The 21066-nt window shown below is 36.7% G+C and overlaps 1 protein-coding gene across 3 annotated transcripts in view; it reads left to right on the top strand.

Annotated features, from left to right (window-relative positions):
* The window catches only part of STXBP4 (syntaxin binding protein 4), a 223244-nt gene that overhangs the window by 174385 nt on the left and 27793 nt on the right, over nucleotides 1–21066 (top strand). For all 3 annotated transcript variants that reach the window (XM_074223680.1, XM_074223679.1, XM_074223681.1), the window contains one exon: nucleotides 20125–20182. In XM_074223680.1, the coding sequence (XP_074079781.1) occupies nucleotides 20125–20182 (58 nt within the window). The remainder of the gene's footprint in view (nucleotides 1–20124; nucleotides 20183–21066) is intronic.

The following is a 21066-nucleotide window of genomic DNA, read 5'->3' as shown; positions in this document are numbered from 1 at the left end:
TGATGTTATGGTAATAGAAAAATCCAAAAATAATACTTCTAGGGTAGTATAAGTATTTTATTTGTAGAGTTTCATATAATTTTATATTTGAGAACAGTGGACAAAATTATAAAATGTTAGAGCTGAAGGATCCTTCAAGACCATCATTAGTCCAAGCTCCCATCATTTACCAGTAAAGAAAACTGAGGTTCATTAAGGTGAATCAATCAATCAATATTTATTAAGCACTTACTAGCGAATACTGGAAATAAAAATTAAACAGTTCCTACCCTCAAAGAACTTAAAAGTTTAATCGAGATACATCACATGTATTTCTATGTTAGTAACCTATGTATAGTGAATTCAGGGTACCTGAAAGATTTGTAGTGTCAACTGGAGGGAGTTAATGATAACTTGCAGAGGTGGGGAGGAAAGAGTGTCTCTAGTCATGGGAGATAGCCCATATAAAGGCACTGAGATCAGAAGAGCAAATAAGACAGTTTGTCTGGACAGTATAATATGTGAATAGGCCTAAAATAATGTGTAATAAGCCCGGAAGATTAGATTGGAGCCAGATTGTGAGGGACTTTAAATGCCTAGCAGGAGTTTGTATTTTATGACAGGGGCAAGAGCTTTTTGAGCAGAGAAATGGTATAGAGAAACCTGTAATATGGGAATATCTCTCCAGCAGCTATGTGGAGGATGGATCAGAGAAGGAAGGCATTTGAAGCAAGAATACTAATTAAGAGAAACTGCAGGAACTTCTGGTCTCAGCAGGGTCTGTGTCTCCTCAGTTAGTCAGGTGTCCAGCAGGTTCATTCAGTCTTGGCACACTATTAACAATAATCCAAAGGGGATGTCAGAGGTACAGCCCTACCTTTAGGAAATATGAAAAGTTTTTTTTTAAAAAATAATAATAATAATAAAGGGAGGGGGAAAAGGCATTCTAAAACATATCTTTAAAATTTGTTGAATAAAATATTGAACAATTGTCTAGTTTTCTTACTCTTCCACTGAGATAAAATTATAACTCCAAATGTTGGCATTCAGTTAGACATATGTGTATGTTTGTGTATGTGTGTGTGTGTGTGTGTGTGTGTATTTCTAGTAGTTAATTGAGCCTATTACTTATTGATATTTTCCTAGAATGTGTTTCAACTTCTATAGAACAAATTGATGGACTTATGCAGCAGCATGGCTTAGTTGGATATATGTCTGACCCTGGAGACAAGAGATGTAGATTCAAATCCCATTGATAGAAGTTCTGCTACTATAGACAAGTCACTTAATCTTTGAGTTTCTCTTTCTTCTTCTGTAAAAAATAATATATGCACTGCCTGTCTCATAGGTTTATTGTGAGGAAAACAGTTTGCAAATCCTAAAATGCTACCCAAATTATTAGTAGTAATATTATTATCATCCTAGCTCAAAGAGAGAGCTGCTTTGTTTCTTGATACTGATGTTAACTAGTATTCTATTTGTCAATACACCGACATTTATGAAAAAACAAAGTATGTGCTGAGCACTGGGGACATAAAGACAAAAGCCAGACATTCTTTGCCCTCAAAGGGCTGGGGGAGAAATACTACATCTTCACTGATAAGAAAATGCAAAGTTTATACAAAAGTAATACAATGTTTTTTCAGAAAGTTTAGGGCTAAGAACTGAGAAAAATAGGGAAGGTCTCTTGAAAGAAGTGATATAGTTCATTATTAAAAACAATCAACCAATAAAAATTTGGCTTTAACAAAGAAAGAAAAGGTAAAGGTTCCAACATTCAGAGGTAAGAAGGGAGTGTTCCATTTGTAGAACAACCAATAGAGAAATACCAGTGGATATATGAGATGGAATCCTATTTATAGGGTTGGCCAATTTGGTTAGAATGTAGAGTTCATGAAGGAGAATAATGTGAATTGGGCCTAGAAAAATAGGTTCAAACCAGATTGTAAAGGAATTCAAATATCAAACAAAAGAGTTTTCATTTTATCCTGGAGACAATAGGGAGCTACAGAATCCATTGGTCAGCAGAAATTTATTTAGCATTTTTTATTTTAGTAAAGGGTATAGTAAATTTGTTCTAATATTCACCATCACATACTTATGAGATGCTTGAAGGTACTAGATTTCCAAAGAATGAGCTGAGTTTGTGGGACAGGGAATGGCAGTCTTGACTAAAACAGGAGTGTGTATAAAGAAATATGGTTACATAGGGAGTTTAGCCTTAATAGAGGCCTAGTTTAGAAACATTTGTAGATAAAATGAAGTTGGTGCCCCAGTGAAACTAGAAAAAAATTGAAAGTCTGCCAAGGGGGGGGCGGCTAGGTGGCATAGTGGATAAAGCACCTGGCCTTGGAGTCAGGAGTACCTGGGTTCAAATCTGGTCTCAGACACTTAATAATTGCCTAGTTGTGTGGCCTTGGGCAAGCCACTTAACCCCATTTGCCTTGCAAAAAAAACTAAAAAAGAACAGTCTGCCAAGGCTAAAAGACAGACACTTGGGGGGGGGGGAGCTTTCAATACAAAATCTACATTCTCAGCCATAGCAAGGAGAGGAGGTCTGAATACCTTAATGAAATATGAAAAGTCCAGCAAGACCATGAATGTCCTTCAAGGTTTAGAATTCATTCACACCTTTGTTACTAGTCACTCATTTACAGAAATTCCCCTAGGAGTAGGAAAGGGGGGGGGGGGGTGGCTAGGTGACACAGTGGATAGAGCATTGGCCCTGGAGTCAGGAGTACCTGAGTTCAAATTCAGCCTCAGACATTTAATAATTACCTAGCTGTGTAGCCTTGGGCAAGCCACTTAACCCCATTTGCCTTGCAAAAACCTAAAAAAAAAAATAGGGAAGGGAAAAATGAATGAACTGAAAGTAATTACCCTAAGGCAACATAGAGAGTTATTTAAAGGAATTTTTTAGTCTAGAAAAGAAGAAGCAAACCATCTCTTTTCTCTGTAGCCCTACCACTCTGAGGGAGTCAAAAGGAAAAAGCTTGTGCTAATCCTGGGTTGTGGATGCTTGCCCAAGTTGAAAAAATTTAATAACACTGCAGCTGAAGGGAGTACTACATCTGCCCAACCCAGCCAGGGGACTAGAGGTAGAAAAAAAGACCACAGCTGACCATCAAAGAGTAGACCTGGGAGACTAGGAAATGGACTTGTTCAACCGAGATGCCACACTGATGAGGCACCAGTACAGCCACCACAGATCTGTTCAGCAGCAACGGAGCCTGGTGAGAAGAGGGTCCTGCTTGACCCAGCCCACAGTAGACCAGCCGATAGCACACACAAAATGCCTCACCTTGGAACAGCCAAGCCAGCTGAACATCAAAATAACGTAATTAAGTTCATGAGAACCCTCTAGAGAGAAAATGGTCCTGGAGTTTTGGTTCTGGAGTTCTTGGTTGCCTTGGCCATATGTGTTCCTTATATATGTGCCTAATGTTTCCTATAATTCTGTGTCAACTTTCCTCTCTCCTGGACTCCAGGTCTGTGAAAGAGCATGCTCCTGATGTTTGAGGGGAATGTCTTGTAACCATTTCTGTATAATTTAAGAAAATACCTTTCCTTAGAAAACCAACTCTCATGGCTGATTAAGGGACAGTACATTGATGGGAACTCCCGCGTTCAGGAGAATAACCCCCTATAGCGTTATCTCTAGAGCCCTGGGAGAGGTAACAGCCATCTCTCTGGGGACTTCACTCACTAGTGATAGTATAAGAGTCTTGAGAGAGCCCTGAGGAAGCAGTACACTGGTTTTTGAATAGAAGAGTGACATATTTCATTTGGCCAATCAATAAACATTTAATAAGTGCTCGTTATGCAACAGACTGTGTTAAGCACTGATTCAATTCAACTCACCAGGTTCTGAAATCCAGACTTTGTGCTAAGCACTAAGAATTCAGGGCCAAAAATGAGAGTGTCTGCTCTCAAGGAGTTTATTCTTATAGGAGAGAAGCAACATTTTCACAGAAAGGTTATTTGTTTTTCTTTTCTTTTTTTTTTTTTTAAGGTTTTTGCAAGGCAAATGGGGTTAAGTGGCTTGCCCAAGGCCACACAGCTAGGTAATTATTAAGTGTCTGAGTTCGGATTTGAACCCAGGCACTCCTGACTTCAAGGCCAGTGCTCTATCCACTTTGCCACCTAGCCACCCCTTCACAGAAAGGTTATAAAAAGTAACTAGGGAGACTAGGAAAGATATTAATTGCCAGATGGATACATTATCTTCATTTTAAAGATGAGGAAACTGAGACTCAGGTTACTTGACTTTTTGACCACACAGCTAAAAAGTAAGAGCCTGGGATTTAAACCTAAATCTTCCAACTACAATTATTGTTCATTTTCACAGAATCACAAAATTTGAGATTTGGAAGGAACCTCCTTTGCCTTCTACTGTAACACTTATGCAAAAGGAACCCCCCCCCCTTCTTCCTACCATATTTAACAAGTACTCATTCAGGCTTCACTTGAAGAACTGGGGGAGGGAAAAATTATCATCTTTAAAAGAAATCTCTCATCATATGGAAGTTTTTCCAACATCAAGACTAAGTTGGGCTTTTCAACTTCCATCCATGATTACTGGTTCTTCCCTCATTGGTCATACAAAACTAGTAGAATTTTCTCTTCCACATGATGGCTATTCAGATACTTGAAACCAATTCTCTTATCCCCCACTACTTCCCAACAAGTTTTCTCTTCTCCAGGTTAAACATTGGTTCACTGAACCAATCCTGTGCTGGATCCAAGACCTTTCACCATCCTGGTGGCCCTCTTGTGGAAACTTTTCAGCTTAACAGTATCCTTCTTAAACTACAGCACCTAGAAATGAACTCAGTACTCCAGATGAAACCTGACAAAGGACAGAGTATTTGTGTGACTGTCACCTCCCTATTTCTTGAAACTGTGTCTTTTTTAATGTAGCCCAAGGTCCCATTAGCATTTTTGGCTGTCATAACACACTGTTGATTCATTGAGCATGATCCACTGAAACTCAAATATCATTTTCAGAATAACTGATGTCTCTCTTACATTTCTCCTATCTTATAATCATGAAAATGATTTTTTGGAACTCAAATATAAGGCTTTATATCTATCTCTATTGAATTTGATCTTGTAAGATTCAGCTTAATGCTCTAGCTCTCAAAGATCCTTTTGTATCTTGACTGTGACATTCACTTTATCAGTTATCTTTCCCAGCTTTGTATCATCTGCAAATCTGAATAACATATCACATATCTCTTTACTCAAATTATTCCTAAAAATATTAAACAACACAGGATCAATTACTGTAGGTTAGCATTTGTCTAACAGTTTGGCTTTAAATGTGTCTTTCTGGTCCACCAGACTGGTCCACCAACTGACACATCAAGTTGCTTCTGGTTAGGTTCATCCATCTTCCACTTGCAGAATTACATTGATATTTTTCTTTGTACTAGTAAACATGATCAATAAGCCCCTTGCCATTAACCAAATAAAGTCCTGCTTATGGATAGCTACCCCAAGCACCTCTTAACATTAAATAGGGAAAGAAAACCTGAGAAGAAAGGAGAGATAGAAGGGCAAAGAATGCAGTTCTTTTATTTCTGTATTGTTCATTTTCACAGAAGTGACTTCAGGTGCATAAACAAACATTCCCTCAGTAGTTACTTGTTAGTATAATAAAGTCATCAGAGTTTTTAAGAAATATTGTGTTCTCATAATGAAAAATGAATGGAATGCTCCTTCATCTTGCTAATGCACTCTGAAAGGACATACCCACTCATGGGAAAATAATTCAGATATCTAAGTGCATGCTTGTGCAGCTCAGCTTTTCAACAAGACTCTTATTTGCTTCTGAAAAATTCTCCTCCCAGGGTACACATAGAACAATTGCTCCTTGCAACATCATAAATGCATACACACAGAAGAAGCTAATTTTTTAAAGATACAATGCATGCGCTTTTTTTTTTTTTGAGGAGGATGATCTGGACTTCTGATTTCATTAATTTTAAGGAACTTCTAGCATGGAAAATCTAGCTGCCTTTACAGAAATAGAAGTATTTTTGCTATGTAACACTGATTTTAGAGCTATTTTGTTGAGTTTTTTAGTATAACATATTTTTGAGTATAATATCTGTAAAAGGAAATTAGCTCTTCAGTCACCTGTACTTGTAAAATATTTTCCTCAATTTTTCTATTTTACTTAGAGAATTGGGCCCATTAATCAACATGAGATGCCCCTTTGAAAGGTTGTAGCCAATGTGTAGGGTTGCCACGTAAAGGAAGCATGATCCACCTGCCTCCCTGAGTCAGTCAAATGATCGGTAAAACCATCTGCCCCAGATATATAGCATGTCCTTGGTTCCAGGTCTCTTGACTTGTCTTTGCCACCTAGAATTGGAGACTTCTTAGTGGCAGAAAGACTGGGTGTGTAGAAGGCTACATCCTATATCAACTCTTGTCACCAGTTACGTGACCTTAGGCAAGTTGCTTATCTACAAAATGAATGGTTTGAGTTAGATGATCTCTAAATTGTTCCCAGCTCTGACAATCTATCATTCTGTGAAGCAGTAAACCAGTTTCCCCTCCCCCCAATCTTACCCTTCCCCAAATGATTACTTTTCCCTTTAAAGTGATGACTTCTTCCTTTCTTGCTCTATCTCCCTGGCCTAAACCCTAATTTTCTGCTTTGATAAAGGCTTATGGTATCCTACAAGTATCGACTTATAGTATAGCTATAGATATATGTTTGTTTTTAATCTCTATCATTCCACAGTCTCCAATGTGACAGGTGGCACCAATGGAAGGTTTTCCATTTTTATTGTCAGCTCCCTCCTAAAAGCAATTATACACACACACACACATACATATATGTATATGTATGTGTGTGTGTATGTCAGTGTTTCTTTGGGGGAGGGTTGCAAGGCAGTGAGGTTAAGTGACTTGCTCAAGGTCAAACAGCTAGATAATTATTAAGTGTCCAAGGTCGGATTTGAACTCAGGTCCTCCTGACTTCAGGGCTGGTGCTGTATCTGCCACCTAGCCACTCTATATCAGTGTTTCTTAATGTGTGGGTCCAGGGCCCTCTGGGTATCCTCAAGGTCCTTTTGGGAGATCTGCAAGGTCAAAATTATTTTCATAATAATACTAAGATATTTTAATTTCTAATATAGTAAATATCAATAAATATAACCTATATAAACAAAAGCTCTTCGGGGATTCCTGAATAGTTTTAAGAGTATAAAGTGATCCTGAGACCAAAACTTTTTTTTTTAGGTTTTTGCAAGGCAAATGGGGTTAAGTGGCTTGCCCAAGGCCACACAGCTAGGTAATTATTAGGTATCTGAGACCGGATTTGAACCCAGGTACTCCTGACTCCAAGGCTGGTGCTTTATCCACTATGCCACTTAGCCACCCCCTGAGACCAAAACTTTTGAAAATTGCTGATATAGATAATTAAAGGCCTGTATAAATTCTATCTCCTCCTCCTTGCTCCTACTAATTTGCCCAAGGGTTTCAGTCTGATTATGAAATGAAACACCCAGGCTGATAAAAATCATGGATCCTTGAAATACTGAAGAGTTCTACAATCGTTATGAAAGTCTAGCTTGCACAGATAATATGTGATCATTTAGAAATCAAATGCTTTTTTTTCTTACAGAAATTCCTCACCCCCAGATATGATTTTTTTAATCTTTTCTTTAATGCAACATTATTTGGTTATCTGTGGGTTCACCATCATCATCCAGCATAATAGACTTCTCTTTTATAAGGAAATTAGACATTAGTTCCTTTTAAATTGGTGCTTCAGTTCAGACCTACAAATTAATATGTACAATGCTAAATCTAACTTTATATATCTCTACTTTTTGTGCAAGCTTTAAAATGATCTTGGTTCCTTTTATAAGAAAATTATTCTAGTTACTAGTGCTGAAACTGAGATGTTGGGCCATTTTTATTTCTTTTTTTTTTTCCCTTCAAAAGGCAAGCAGTATTAGGAGACATATAATTCTTAAAACTATCATTTGGAGGTTAAATGTTGCAAAAGAAGATAGGAAAATAGAGAGTTAAACAGTTTAGGATAGAGGCAAAAATTTCAAGTTGATCTGAAAATTGAGCTTCTAGGCTTGGCTCTTCCCGTATTACTTTTATCCTATTTTTTTTAGGCCCAAATTTCTTTACCTTTAAAACAGTAGTCAGAATATTCATAAAAAAAAAGAATTCGGGAACAATAAATATATGAGCCAGATACTTATTAATTGGGGATTGGTTAAAAAATGGTTGCAGTGAATATAATGAGACAAGAAATTTCAGCTACAAGAAGTCAAAGAAATGGGAAGCTTTAAATTAATCATTAGCAAGAAAAGTAAAGCAGAACCAGGTAGATGATATGCATGACTTCAGTCATATAAATGAACATAGTTCAGGTTGATTGGCCAACATAAGAACCGGAAATCAGATGATGGAGCAAATGTCCCTTCTCTTGGTAGAGAAGAAATGTAGATATAGAATATTGTATACACTGTCCAGATATTATTGTTTTGTTGATGGATTTTCCTTAAATTTTTTTCTGTGTTAAAAGGGAGCATTCAATGAGAAAGTAGAGGAAGTTATATTGAAAAATGCCAATGCCACAAAATACAATGTGTGTCAATAAAATTTTAGAAAATAAAATAAAATGAGGGACTAAGACCAGATGATCCCTAAAGTTCCTTCCATCTCAAAACCATTTAATCTACATTTTGATCTACTAGTGCCATCTGCACACATGAAGCACTTGATAAATGTTTGCTAAATTGAATGGATGAATTAATGAATGAATGAAAAAGTATCTATTAAGGCTTACTGTATACCAGGAACTGCATTTTAAAAGAAACTAGTACCTACCTTCAAAGAATTTACATCCTAATTGAAGAAAACAAATAGAGAAGTGAAGAGTCTCTGATCCAACAAAACTCAATTAGAAACTGTCCTTCATTTATGACCTATATTTTCCTGTTTTTTTGACATTTATTATTCCCTTTACTTTGATTTCACGCGTGCGTGCGCGCGCGCACACACACACACACACACACACACACACACATTCTTTCTCCTTGAAATTCTGTCTGTCCTTTAAAGCTATTCTCAGATGTTACCTTCTCCATGAAACTTTCCCAGATCTCCCCAGTTAGCTCTGAATTTCCCTTCTTGGATCTCAAACTATACTTGGTTTTACACCTCTGACATACATTTTAAAATGTATTCTTTTGTTGTGTAGTGATTCAAGTATGTCACATTCCTCAAAAGGATTATAAGCGCTGAGGGCAGGACTGTGTCTAGTCTAAACCCTATGCCTCTTCTTATACTCAAGCTTGATGCTAAAGACTAGAGAAATAGAAAAAGAGAAGTCAAAGGAGGAAGAGAAAGACAATGATTGCTTCAGATAAGCCAATCCTTTCTCTCCAGGGGAAAGGTAAAAAAAAATGGAAGTTTTCGATTACAAGTGAATTGGAAAGATTCCATGTTCTTTAGGATACAGGGGCAAAACATGTATTAATGTCTCTTTTTTAATGTCATTTCTACTGATAAAATCATATCAGGTACATGTTGAAGAATTATATATATTATAAACTAGGTTGAATAGATTAAATGGGGCCAGATTATGAAGGACATCGAAATCTAATATGGAAGTCATTGAAAGGCATTGAAGGAGAGGAAGAGTTACTGAGCCAAGAAGACAAGATAATTAAATAATTGTTTTTAAGAAGATCAATCTGGGGTATTGTGTCAGACTGGAATGGAGGACTGGGGGATCCTGGAGCAGGAAATCAACTAAAACATTATTTCAGTAATACAGGCACAAAGTGATGTCTAGACTGAGATGATAACAGAACCAAGGAGAGGAAGAAAGACCAATGATATTTTAAGAAAAATGTCCTAGAGTTATATAATAAATAAATAAACCAATGTCCTTGCAACAAAAACTGGCAATTGATTATTGATATCTGGCAAGCAGGAATAGATTTGGTCCAAGAATTTAAAGAAAGATATAGATAAGACATGATTCTGTATAGATAGGATGGTATGGGGTTAAGGTATCACAAGACATGGGAGCATACACCTTAGTGTAGATGACCAGCAAAACTGGACAAGGTGCAAAGCATTCAGAATAGAAGGAACAATACTGGTTTGGAGACTAGTTGGTCACAGAGGAGTGCTCAAGCAGAAGCACAGCATAGTTTGGGCAGTTCACAGAATGATAGAATCATTGTTGCCCAAGATAGTTCTCACTTTCTTTGGATTCCTGTTGTTAACACTGCAGTACTGTCTGATTGATTGAATCTAAGCTCCATCCTGTGGCCCCTTGATAAAACACTCTAGTTTGGTAGTGTTTTGCTAGTTATTATCCATTCTATCCTATTTGAAAAAGGGGATCCTACTCATCTACTCAAAACCCTTCAATATCCATGTCAGGGCCATATCATCTAATCAAACAGATTTTTCCCATATTGTTTGTTATATGATTATTAAAGCTTCCTTGGATTCACTTGGACACCAGGAGGAGAAAGAGTGAGGTGTGTAGGTTTATCTTTGGGGCTTTTTCTTATTCCTCATTGGTATTCTGATCTCTCAGACTCCCTCTGTCATGTGATGTTGAGATCAAACTCTGAGCAAGATACAGTGCCCTGGGGAAGACAGTTTGGTGACTAATTGGATAGAGAAAGAAGTTAGTGAAAGTTAATGCCAAAATTTCAAGCTTGAGTAATTAGGGGAATAGTGGTGCCATTGGCACAAAATAACCTAAGAAGGACAGCTTTTGAAATATTGGGGGGGGGGAATGATGGATTCAGTCAGGAATATCTTGAATTCAAGGTTAAGATGAGTCATAATTAGTTTAGAAATGATCATTTAAAAATTAATTCAATTGGGTGATATTTCAAATGAGAAAGTATAAAGTAAGTTTAAAAAAAACGTTTCCAAATGGAAAATATTCCTGGTAAACTATATTCATCCGAATACTTTAAAGCATATGTTAGAAGAAAAGAGGAAAAGAGAGGCAATGTATATTCAAGGAAAAGGATATGATTTTATATTTATATATGTATATGCATTAGAGGGATTCAACCAGTTCTCAATGGTTTGACAGAACTGATACCTAATTTTATGTTGAGTTCGGCAAACTGGTTGTTAAAATGATATTTGTAATCAAGTGGGCATCTGGGCAACTGCCCAGTGTGGAAATCACATTCCTTATATTTTTTTTTAACGTTCAGCTGTACAACAGTGTTTTCTAAGCACCTGTAGTAATGTTCATTCTGTCCATAGGTGAAAATAAATTTACAGAACTATGCTTGGAATATTTATTTATTCATTTCTTAAAATTCATTATACTTTTGATGAAATACAATATTTTTATTACTTCAGTAAGCAAATATATTATATAAAGAGAAAAAGTGCCAAACAACCAGGGGGTAACATGGAAACATTTGTTTCCACTTTATAGTATGCCCCAAATTCCACAGAAATATTTTGTGTGCTGGTGATGTATTATTTTATCCATTTTGGAAGCCATAGAAGTAGAAGAAAAAAAGAATTAGAATGCATAGAATGAGTTTTGGTTCTGCATATGTTCCAACATTGGCTGCTGTGATCACATGGCTGTTTTTACTCCCTAAGGATATGTTTGCTTATTGTGAATAATCTAACATAATCTAGTTTGTGTATCACTTTTATTCTTATTTGAGTATTAAATGCATGTAGTATTAAACTACCTTTCAGTATATCTTTTTGTATACTGAAAACAGTCATTAGGGCAGAGAACTGATTATTAATTTATTTGAATCCCACCACTGTGTATATGTAGACATATCTCTCTCTCCCTCATATATATATATATATGTATGTGTGTATGTGTGTATGTATATACATGTATATATATGTATATACATGTATATACATGTATATATACATGTATTTCAGTGTCTTTGAACAATTAGTGATCACTAAAACAAATTTTGAATAATCTAAATTGTCGTTGTGCTTCTGTATCAGAGACTGGAAAACTTTGTCTTGTACCATGGCTTGCTGACCCGTACCCTAAATCCATATATCAATAAATAAATTTTTTATATATATATATATATATATATATATATACATATATATAATCATACAGCAGACACAGATTCACAGATTCTCATGTATGGAGATTGAAATGAACTCTAAAGTATTATTGTATTTTATTTTTAGGTTATAATAATAATAATAGCTAGCATTTATATAGCACTTTTTTTTTAGGTTTTTGCAAGGCAAATGGGGTTAAGTGGCTTGCCCAAGGCCACACAGCTAGGTAATTATTAAGTGTCTGAGACCAGATTTGAACCCAGGTACTCCTGACTCCAAGGCTGGTGCTCTATCCACTACACCACCTAGCCGCCCCTATATAGCACTTCTAAGTTTTACAAACGTAAGCATTTTACAAAATGCTTTACATGTATCATCCTATTTAATCTTCATAAAAACCCTGTGAAGTAGGTGCTATTATGATCCACATTTTAGAAATGGTGAAACTGAGTCTGAGAAAAGTATCTGAAACAAGATTTCCTGACCCTCAATCCAATACTGTGTTCATTTTTTGAAAGATTTTGAGTTCCACATTTTTTCTCACTCCCTTCCCTCCCCTCCCCTTGACAGTAAGTAATTTGACATGTTATACATATACAAGTTTATTAAACACATTTCCATATTGGTCCTTTCAATCCTACCCTAACCACAACACACCCCTTAGCTACAGAGTTGACACTAAGCCCTTGAAGGCTTGTCAGCAAGCTCTAATAGGTAAGTCTTGTCAAGCTGGAAGGCCTAGTAATCAATTATATGTCTGTTGTCTGAGGATCAGCCCAAAAGCAGAAAGACACATTTCACATAAACCCCAGAATGAAGAATTTTTCAGCCACAGACATTTTTAAAAGATTTTTCTATGAACTAATAGTATATTGTATATTAATATAATATGTATCAATAATATATAATAATAGTATATTATAATATGCCTCGGGGGAGAGAGTACCCACGTGGATGAAATAATACATCCTTGAGTTATTGAAATTGGACAGTGAATGAATGATGAATAATTACAAAAAGCACTTATTAAAAACACTTACACTCTACTAAATACTAAGGTACAAATACAACCAAGACATCCCTGCCCTCAAGGAGCAAAATGGAAGAAAATGATACATTAAAACAAGAGAGGGCATGGATTCACATGTGGCAACCTAAAGTAGAGGTTTGGTTCTGGACAATATATAAAAGCAAAGCTCTCAAAGTCCAAAATCTAAGGGGAGAATCCAAGCTCCTCATGAGAATAGGATGAAGAGAATGGCTCGGATGAAGAGAATGGCTCAGATAAAGGCAGATGGTGCTTTGTATTCCTGAGCTATTATTAAGAAATTTATTGATGTCAGTTTATGACACAGAACAATTCATACTTTAAAAATTAAATAAGAGTAGAATTACATTTAAAAGAATGAACTGGGGTGGCTAGGTGGCGCAGTGGATAGAGCATCAACCCTGGAGTCAGGAATACCTGAGTTCAAATCTGGCCTCAGACATAATTTGTGTGGCCTTGGGAAAGCCACTTAACCCCATTGCTTTCAAGACAAAATTTATCTTTCAACAGCTACATGTTTGTTTGTTTAAACCTAGATCTGTGATTTCCATAAATGTATGGAAACTCTCTCCACTATTTTTTTCTCATCTGAAACTTGTAGTTTAGAGAGTTGCCTGGTGCATTAAAACATTTAACAACTTAACTGTAGTCACAAATCCAGTCTGGGCCAGAGGCAGGTCATGAGCCACAGACTCTGACTCCAAGGCCTACTGTCTATCCATTATACCTTGCTACCTTTAGCTAAAAATATGATCAAATAAATGTAAAGGTATATACATTTGTGACTCTGGTTAATGACTGGAAGGGCTCTTTACTTAAATAAGAACAAATATTCATAAAGTTATTTCCTTATAATGGGTCCATTGTGAGCATTGAATACTGTTTCACCACCATCTTTGTGTAAAATAACCAGAGTAGAAATTTGAGTCTGCACTTCTCAACTTCTGTTGATGTTCAAATGGACTTTTCCCTTTCTTTTCATTAAGATAAGCATTTATATAAAAAGTTAGGAATATAATTAGCTGAGCACAGAAAAACCTCTTAATATATAAAAGTATTTTAGAAAAGCTGGAAAGACTTCAAACCTTTATTTCAGTTTTTATGCCTTACTGACCTATAGCCACAGAACTGTGAAACATTTCTGAAGTGAAAGCAAGTTTCTGTATAGAACTATCAGATTCTTCTCTGCTGGTGAAGTGTTTGCCAGTAATGACTAAAATGGTCTGTGACAAAGACTTATAAATGTGTGAAAAGGCAGTAACAAATCTGCTTGATCTGTAGAGAGGTAGCAATATGGCTTGTGGTGTCTGTCTGAGTCTTTATTGGAAAAAAGAAAAACTAAAAGGAAATATGCATAATGTCATTTAGGAAACCTTTGAAAAGCATTGGTTTATTCATGCTGACTTCAAAAGTTATTTTCTACTTTTTGAGAAGTTAATTAGTTAAAAAAACAGGCAAAAAATCATCTGCTATTTTATGTGATCTTAAGTTCAGAATTTCTGTTCTTGGGTGTCCACATTGTTATTGAAAAAGAAATTGTAGAATCATTTTAAAAGATCACTTTTCATTAATAGAGATTTGAACACCAGTTGCTCCCAGCAGCTTCTGAAAATGGTTGTTGCCAAGGGGAAGTGGATAGGGTCAAGTTTTATTCATTAATCTAGTTTCTTTCCTAGACTCTTTCAGGTTGAGTGGAGGAGCTCTTCACTAACTTGAGACTCTACCTGCAGTTCCATTGCACTAAGATATACTTTAGAGCCCCAGAAGGAATTTTCACTTGTCAAAAAATTTTGTGTGATCTCCTGTCAGTTTGGTATATGTATGTCAGATTGCCTAGAGAGGTTACATGGAAGAATATGAAAAGAGTGATCATAGAAACACAAAGTTTCTTTAGTGGCTTGCATAGCCTCTAAGTTAAAATATAAAATATTCAGCCTGTCATTCAAACCCCCTCTACTGTCTGACTCCTACCTATGTTTCAAGCCCCCTTCAATCCATTCAAATTGACCCACAAACTATTCTCCATATTCAATATCAGTCAGCTAGCATTTATTAAATCCCTACTGTGTGGCAAGTACTGGTGAGAGCAAGAACAAAACAAGTGAAAAATTAGTAAAACAGTCCCTGCCCACCTCCTATCAGGGGAGATAACACCCCTTATCTCACCTCTGTCCCTTTCAGAAACCATATTCCTTCCACACCTCTCACTCAGGAAACCCATAGCTCCTCCTCCCCAAGGTCTTTCCTGATCCTTTTAGTAGCTAGCACTATCTCATTCTTTTTTTAAAAAATAATGATAATAGATTTTTATTGATAATTTTTTCATAACCTAATTCTTTTCCCCAGTATTCCTTCCCTCTCCCCTCTAAGACAGTAATCTCATATAAACCAAAAACTGTTTTTAAAGGAAAAAAATAAGAAAAGATATCAGCAAAATGGATCCATACATTTAAAAAAAAGCTTAAAAATATATGCTGTGTTTTAAATCTATGGACCTCCTCCCTCTACAAAGAAATAGAGGCAGTTATCTCCTCATATTTCTTCTTTGGAGTCATGCTCTGTGATGCTGCAGCATTCACTTTCCACTATTTTTGGTGGTTGGTTCTTCCCATTCACATTATTGTAATCATTGGGTATGGTTTCTTGGCTTGGTTTGCTTCATCTGAATCAATTCATGTAAACCTTCCCATGTTTCTCTGTGTTCATCATGTTCAGCACTTCTTGTTGCATACTCCATCACATACATACCACCATTTGTTTACATGTTCCCCAAATGATGGTCATTTGCTTGTTTCCAGTTCTTTGCTGCTTCAAAAAGTAGGACTAGAGGCAATTTGAGGCAGAGCCAAAATGGTGGAGTAAAGGCAACAACTCCTGTGAGCTCTCCTCAAACTATTCCAAATACCTTAGGGACTAACCAAATTCTAGAATGGCAGAACCCACATAATGTCTGAGTGAAACAATTTTCCAGTCCAAGTCAACTTGGAAGATCTGCAGGAAAAGTCTACTGCACCAGGGTTAGAAAGGGCCCACAGCACAGCCCAGGCCATGCTGGAGCAAACCAGCTCCAGCCATCTAGGAACAGACCACAGGGCGCCAGACCTCTCAGCCCAGGGATTGCCAAGAACAACTAGGAAGGTCAGTGGCGAAAACTCTGCTGCACCAGAATGAGAGGGGAGGCCAGTCCAGCACAAGCTTCAGCATGACCTGGGCCAAGGGACTAAGTAGCTGGCAGCTGCTTCCAGAGCACTTGTCCACAGAATGGTAAGGGGGTCAGGGGAGATTGCAATGGTCTCTTTGCTATCCATAAGGCAGGACTGTGACTTTGCCATACTCAGATTCACATCAAAGTCTGGGACTCCACTCTCAGGAAAAAGAGCAATAGAGCTGACTGTATGCAGCAGAGCAGGTACTCTCCTCACAGCTCCAGGGCAGAAGGGAGTGGTCATCCACAGACCAGAGCACAGGCCAGGAGAGCAGTGAGTTTCACCAAAGAAACATGGAGGAATTAAGAATCTGCAGGTCCCTGAGAGGCTGTCCCTGAAAATAACTACAGAAACCCTCAAAAGCTTGGGACAGTGCATCATCTAGCCTGGAAGTCAATCCCCACCTTATCAAAGAGTTAAAATCAAGTCATAGACTGGGGAAATGAGCAAGCAACAGAAGAAAAAATATCCAACATAAACAATTATTTTGGTCCTATGGAGGATCAAAATATTCAGAAGATAAAGTCCAAACTTCTGAATCCAAAGAAAAATTCAAGAAAAATTATGAATTGGCCTCAGACTATAAAAGAGCCAAAAAAGATTTTGAAAATCAAATAAGGGAGATAGAGGAAAAATTGGGAAGAGAAATGAGAGTGATGCTGGAAAATCATGAAAACCAAATGAGCGAATTGGTTAAGAAGATATAAAAAAAAATTGAAGAAAATAACATTTTTAAAAACTAATTTGGGGAGCGGTTAGGTGGCACAGTGGATAAAGCACCGGCCCTGGAGTCAGGAGTACCTGGGTTCAAGTCTGGTCTCAAACGCTTAATAATTACCTAGCTGTGTGGCCTTGGGCAAGCCACTTGACCCCATTTGCTTTGCAAAAAACTAAAAAAAACAATTTGGGTCAAATTGGGTCAAAAAAACAGTTCAAAAGGTCAATGAGGAGTAGAATGCCTTAAAAAGCAGAATTGGTCAGATGGAAAAGGAGATACAAAATCTCTCTGAAGAAAATACTTTCTTCACTGTAGAATAGAGGTAATGGAAGCTGATGACTTTGTGAGAGATCAAGCTACAATAAAGGAAAGCCAAAAGAGTGAAAAATAGAAGAAAATATGAAATATCTCTTTGGAAAAACAACTGACCTGCAAAACAGGTACAGGAGAGACTGGATTACCTGAAAGTCATAACTGAAAAAAAGATCCTAGACTTCATTTTTCAACAAATCATCCAGGAAAACTGCCATTATCCTAGAAGCAGAGGGTAAAATAGAAATTGAAAGAATTCATTGATCACCTCCTGAAAGAGATGCCAAAATGAAAACTGGAATATTATAGCCAAATTTCAGAACTCCCAAGTCAAGGAGACAATATTGCAAGTCAGTCAGAAAGAAATAATTCAAATATCATGAAGCTGCAGTCAGGATAGCACAAGATTTAGCAGCTTCTACATTGAGGGCTTGTAAGGCCTGGAATATGATATTCCAGAAGGTAAAAGAACTTGAATTACAACCAAGTATCAACTACCCAGCAAAACTGAACATCCTCTTTCAGGGAAAAGATGGACATTCAATGAAACAGGGAACTTTCAAACTTTCCTGATGAAACGACCAGAGCTGAGCAGAAAATCTGATCAAGTACAGGACTCAGGTAAAGCATAGAGAGAGGGTGGAAGGAAAGGGCTAATTATTAGGGATTTGATGATGTTTTACTCCTTACACTTCTGCATGGGAAGATGACACTGATAATTCATAGGAACCTTCTCATTTATTAAAGCAGTTAGAAGGAGCATATATATATATATATATATGTATATATGTATATATGTATATATGTATATATACATATATACATATATATGTAATTTTATATATTATATATTATTTTATATATATTATATATATGTATATATATAATATATATAGACAAGGCACAGGAGGATGTTGAATTTGAAGAGATACATTTAAAAAAGATGGAGTTAATGGGGGAGAAAGAAATGTATTGGAAGAAAGGGAAAGGAGAGGGGGAATGGGCTAAGTTATTTCACATAAAAGAGGCAAGAAAAAGCTTTTGCAATGGAGTGGAAAGGGTGGGGAATGAGGGGGAGTGAGTGAGCCTTACTCTCATTTCAAGTGACTCAGAGAAAGAATAACATATGCATTGAATTGAGTATAGAAATCTATCTTACCCTAAAGGAGAATAGGAGAGGAAAAGGATGGAAGAAAGGGCTGGGGTGGGGGGAGCGGTGTAGATGATAGAAGAGAGAGGAGATTGTGGGGAGGGTAGTCAAAAGCAACAAACTTTTGAGGAGGGACAAGATAAAAGGAGAGAGAACAGAATAAAGGGGGGTAGGGGAGAATAGGATAGAGGGAAATGTAGCTAGCAATAACAACTGTGGGAAAAATTATTGAAGCATTTTCTCTGATGGACTTATGATAAAGAATGCTGTCCATCCCAAAGACTGAGCTGATGGTATCTAAGTACATACTGAAGCATACTTTTTTTCCCCCTCACTTCATTCTTCTTGAGGTTTCTCTTTCTTTGTGAGTATTGGGGGGGGTGCTTATGTTTACTTTCACAACATGACTATTGTAGTAATGTTTTTCATGGCTACACATTTTTAGTTTATATCAAGTAACCTGCTTTCTCAATGAGGGAAGTGTAGTGGGAGGAAGGGAGATAATTTGGAACTCAAGGTATAGGAAGTAAATGTTGAAACTTGCTTTTGTATGTAGTTGAGAGGGAATTCAAAAATAAAATAAATAAAATTTAAAAGTTGCAATTTGGGGCAGCTAGGTGGCACAGTGGGTAGAGCACCAACTCTGAAATCAGAAGCACCTGAGTTCAAATCCAACCTCAAACACTGAATAACTACCTAGGTGTGTGACCTTGGGCAAATCACTTAATCCCATTGCCTTGCAAAAAAAAAAAATTTACAATTTTCCACAAAAAAAAGTAGCACTATAAATATTACAATGTATGAAGGAATTTTCTTCTACATTAATGACTTCCTGAAGATGTAGGCCTAATATTCTGATCTCTGGATCAAGGTATTGTCTCTCTCTCTCTTAAAATTATTGTTTTATATTTCTTATCTGTGCATCCACAGTATCTTTCCAATATATCACAAGGTCCATGAGGTCAGAGTCAGATTTTACTTTTGTATTCTTTACATTAAGAACAGTGCTTTTCAGACAGTTTGCCTGAGTCAAATTCAGTTGAGATAGAAAGGATATTAAGAAGTCGTCTCACCCACACCACAGCCCTGTCTTGAAACACATTTTTGCTTGAATCTCACTGCCAGAAATGGTTTTTTCAAGTATAAATGGCAAACCACAACCTAATTGATTACATCCAAGGGGAAAAGCAATTGACTGTTTTGTATTTATTGTGGTATTTGAAAGTCTGAGTAGTCAAGTCAGGTCTCAAATTTCTTAATTCTGCTTTCTAGGGAGATTTATTTATTCAATGAATGTGTTTCAGCAAGATCCAATTTAGGATCCTGTCTCAGATACTTACTAGCTGTTTGACCCTAGGCAAGTGACTAACTTCTACCTGACTCAGTTTTCTAAACTTTAAAACAAGGATAATAATAGTACCAACCTCCCAAGATTATTGTGAGAAACAAATGAGATAACATTTATATTTTACAAATGTTAAAATGCTATATAAATGCTAGTTATTATTATTATTATTATTTACCAATATAAAAGAATGATACTCATCTAGGAAGTTAAGTTGCCTTAATAAGTGTTTGGTGTAAAGTTATTTTATTAACAGTATTTTCTGATCTCTTTTCACTTTAGGTCTGCCTTATGGATGGGAGGAAGCTTACACAGCAGATGGAATCAAATACTTTATCAAGTAAGTCCAAGCATCCCAACCAAGTCAGCACTTTTTTTTCACATCTGGAGCAAACCTGGCAGTTGCAGACAATCAGCAAAATTAAAACACCCTCCCAAGTCTTCTCAGAGGTTACAAAAATTAGTAACAAGAAGTGAAGTCTCACCAGTTTTGTATGCTGCATGATTTATGTGCTGATATGGAAGGATTCGTGCAGGGAAAGGTTTAGGAAAAGTTCCAGGGGAAGCCACACATACACAAAATGGAGGTGGAATTATCACCCCAACCTAATGTTGACCATTCACTAATGTCCAGCTTTATGCTTCATTGTGGTTTAGAAGTGGCCCTGAATTCTCAAAGGCAATTGTAGTAGAATGTGTGCTCTCAAAGTTTCCAATAAGCTCAAAAAATTTTGAGTATACATAGGCTCAGGATTAGACTAAGTCTTTTGTTTGAAGGTCAGGCTGGCTGAGTATGAGAAACACATCACAGGTTTGATTACAGAGTAATGAAATATTTGGTCATACCATCATTCCTTCTTTCCTTCTTTCTTCTTTCCTGTCTTTCTTTTCTTGAATTTTGATTAATTTTTTCCAATTAAGCATTTATTTTTGCTTTCTCCTGAGTCCTTTGCCTACAATGAAAAAGGAAAAACAACTTCTGTAACAAATATGCACAGATCAAAAGGAAAATGAATTCCCTCATTGCTCATGTGCAAAGATGTACTTCATTGGGGCAGCTAGGTGGCGTAGCGGATAAAGCACTGGCCCTGAAGTCAGGACGACTTGAGTTCAAATGCGACCTCAGACACTTACTAATTGTCTAGCTGTGTGATCTTGGGCAAGTCACTTAACCCCATAGCCTTGCAAAAACAAACAAACAAACAAAACTGTACTTCATTTCAT

The sequence above is a fragment of the Macrotis lagotis genome, chromosome 2, assembly GCF_037893015.1.
Source record: "Macrotis lagotis isolate mMagLag1 chromosome 2, bilby.v1.9.chrom.fasta, whole genome shotgun sequence".
Classification (NCBI taxonomy): domain Eukaryota; kingdom Metazoa; phylum Chordata; class Mammalia; order Peramelemorphia; family Peramelidae; genus Macrotis; species Macrotis lagotis.
This window is presented reverse-complemented; position numbering and strand designations above follow the sequence as displayed.